A 2877-nucleotide genomic window follows, 5' to 3' on the forward strand; every position below is an offset into this window, starting at 1 on the left:
AAAAATAATAGTTATCTTGTCAAAAATTGAGGTCGAAGGCGAGAGAAATTAGAGGAAGTTTTAGTTTTGGAGAGATAAGGACAAGGTTAGGGTTTTGTGTGAGAAAGGTAGGAGAGATGAATAATGTTCTTCTAAGGTTTATTTCTCCACATATTAGCTCATATTCTCTCCAAAAAAAAAATTATGGTGACTAAGGTTTTTGTTTAAGTTTTTTTTTTTTTTTTGTTAGGTTTTGGTGAAGGAGATGATAAATAGTGTTTTTGTGTTATAACCCCCTACAGTTCACTTTCTTAAGCCTATAAATTTTGCCATCTTCTCTTAAGGTACTTGGTCTTCAAGTAATTCAATTTTGTTTTTGTCTTTTTTTTTTTTCCATTGCACTTTAGCTCCTTGTCCATTTTACTCTATTTTGATTTTTCATTTTATTTTTTGATTTTTTTGAAAAGCAATATCAATGTCAAATCATTAAGAAAAGCAAACAAGAAATATGAAATAGACATGTTAGTATTAAAAACATATTTATTTGAATTTGATTTTTCAAAAAGATATCAATTAAAAAAAATAGTGAAAATTATAAAATTGATATGCAAATAGTTGAAATACATTGAAATTCTATTTTATTTTTAGATTTTTTAAACAAATTTGAAACATGTTCTGAAATTAAGAGTCAAATTAAATTATTCAGTTAACCTGCCAACCAATTCATCAAGTAAATATTATTGCTTTAAGAAAAAAACATGCATCAAACCATGTTTTTTGAAATTACATTTCAAACAGTATTTTTAAAAAAAATTATATATATTTTTAGATTATTTTAATATATTGATATAAAAACCAACTTTCAAAAATTAAAATAATATTATCGCAAAAAGCAAAACCGCATTCTTTGGTCGGGTGATATTGTTTCTCAAAGCAATTTCTCTTGTAAAACATGGCTTGCATCTTCTTAATTTAATCTAGTTTTTCTTTATTCAATCAATAAGCATTGATTCGGTGCGAGTACGAACAAAATGCCCATCATACGAGTCCTAACAGTAGGTTTACCATGCATGGTACCCAAGTTACCCTTAGAATACATACGTAGAAAGCATTGGACATCGAAGTATAATAGCAAACTGATTTTGATTCAAAATTAAAACCATCCAGTCAAAACACAAACAATCATAATAAAAAACAGCCACCTCAAGGTACTGAAACTGCCTAATGCAACACGTATCATAACAAAAGCAAAACAGAACCAATTTTTACTCGTCCTCCTGGCTGCGCAACCTAGCAAGCTTGTTGGTGACAACAACATCCAACTGCGCTGCTCGCTCGACAATCTCCTTCCTCTTCCGGGTGGATACATTGTGGGCAATCTCAGCGCAGTAAGTTCTAGAATTATCAAAGTTGTTAGCAGACATAAAAACATAATCAGGTCCACAAACAAGGATGAAAGTGATAGTGAAAGCAGCAAAACTTTGGAGGAAAAGAGGGTTATGTACCTGTTGTGCATCATCAGAACTTCAAGCTCCTTAACGTTGTGCACAACAAACTTTTTAAATCCATTAGGGAGATAGTGGCGAGTCTTCTTGTCTGAGCCATAACCAATGTTGGGCATCAAAGTGCATCCTTTGAACTTCCTCCTGACCCTTGAATCAATACCCTTGGGCCTCCTCCAGTTTGTCTGCCAACAACAATAGTAAGCATTTAACATTGCATGTAAGAGACATCAAGAAGCAATGAAAATATTCTTGCAAGACTTGGATTAAAAAAAATCAACATTGATAAAAAATGGCCTGGACATTAAAATACCATTCAACATGTAAATCCAACTTTCAATAGCAGTACAATGTTAAACATGAATTTCATTTTTTTGCGGAGCATTCAAATTTAAATCACTAAACATAGATAAAGATGGTCCAGACCAGCATGCTAAATACTAATAAAACTACTGTTCTTGAGCTCGAAATTCTTAGAATGGGCATTGGTTTGTGAACAAGCAAAACTAGAAAAATGTGGGTCTAAACCAGGCCACCAAATCAAGACCTCCATGAGAGAAATCAGAGGGAGCAGACAAGCTGGTCCAAAAAAGCATTTTACGTGTACCTTACCATGCTACCTTCATCAAAGTCAATCCAGAGAATCGGCTTATTGCACACCTATCACTAGCTTTAAATTTTACCTAACTCATAAATCTACAAAACAAAATAAACTGGGAAGAAGAAGACATGAAATTACATGAATTCCATGCTTAGCTTAAGTACAAGTGACTGCCGAAAAAGCTCATAAAAATACTGGAAAACAAAATACAAATGACTGCCCAAAAAAGCTCATAATAAAAACTTTAATCGTAATTCCAAATTGTAAGCACAACAAAATACTGGACAATTCCTAAGCCCACCCTAGAACAGAACAGAGCAGAACAAAGCCTTAAACAGTCACCTACCTAACCATGGTAATTTTAAACAACAATCCTAAGCATATATCCAGCTTATTACTATATGTACCTTCACAGAAATCTTGCGGTCACTTTGAGGCCTCTTAAACTTCTTGACCCGCTTCTTCACTATCTTCTTCGTCAGCAAAGGAACAGCCATTTTTTTCTGCAAATACAAAAGCACACAAAAAAATGAACAGGCCAGGTGAGGTGAACTTTTCAAATAAGAGATCCGAGAGAGAATTATTGTCAAAACATGAAAAGCAAAAGGAGGAGTAAGAGAGATTAGGGTTTGGGACCTGCTTGGATAGCTGCGCCTGCCAATCCTGTTTGAAAACCCTAGATGAGTGAAGAGGGATAAAGACGGGTGCTAGGGTTTTAAGCGATATATATGTGTGTGTTAATATTTGGTGTTTCTTAGTACTCCAGCTACCGGACGTAATAAACTTTGTCGTGGA

At 33.8% G+C, this 2877-nt stretch overlaps 1 protein-coding gene and 1 non-coding gene across 2 annotated transcripts; both read right to left on the reverse strand.

The window, feature by feature from the left end:
• Nucleotides 1-1105: 1105 nt before the first annotated feature.
• On the reverse strand, nt 1106-2877 carry LOC133681816 (large ribosomal subunit protein eL32z). The gene is made up of 4 exons (XM_062104972.1): nt 2719-2877; nt 2490-2585; nt 1485-1666; nt 1106-1374 (listed from the first exon to the last, which is right to left on the reverse strand). The coding sequence occupies exons 2-4, from the start codon at nt 2577-2579 to the stop codon at nt 1245-1247; spliced, it is 402 nt and encodes a 133-aa protein (XP_061960956.1). The 5' UTR covers nt 2580-2585; nt 2719-2877; the 3' UTR covers nt 1106-1244.
• Nucleotides 1994-2109, reverse strand: LOC133684400 (small nucleolar RNA snoR100). The gene has a single exon (XR_009837901.1). It is a non-coding gene; the product is annotated as a small nucleolar RNA snoR100 (small nucleolar RNA).

The sequence above is a fragment of the Populus nigra genome, chromosome 2, assembly GCF_951802175.1.
Source record: "Populus nigra chromosome 2, ddPopNigr1.1, whole genome shotgun sequence".
Classification (NCBI taxonomy): domain Eukaryota; kingdom Viridiplantae; phylum Streptophyta; class Magnoliopsida; order Malpighiales; family Salicaceae; genus Populus; species Populus nigra.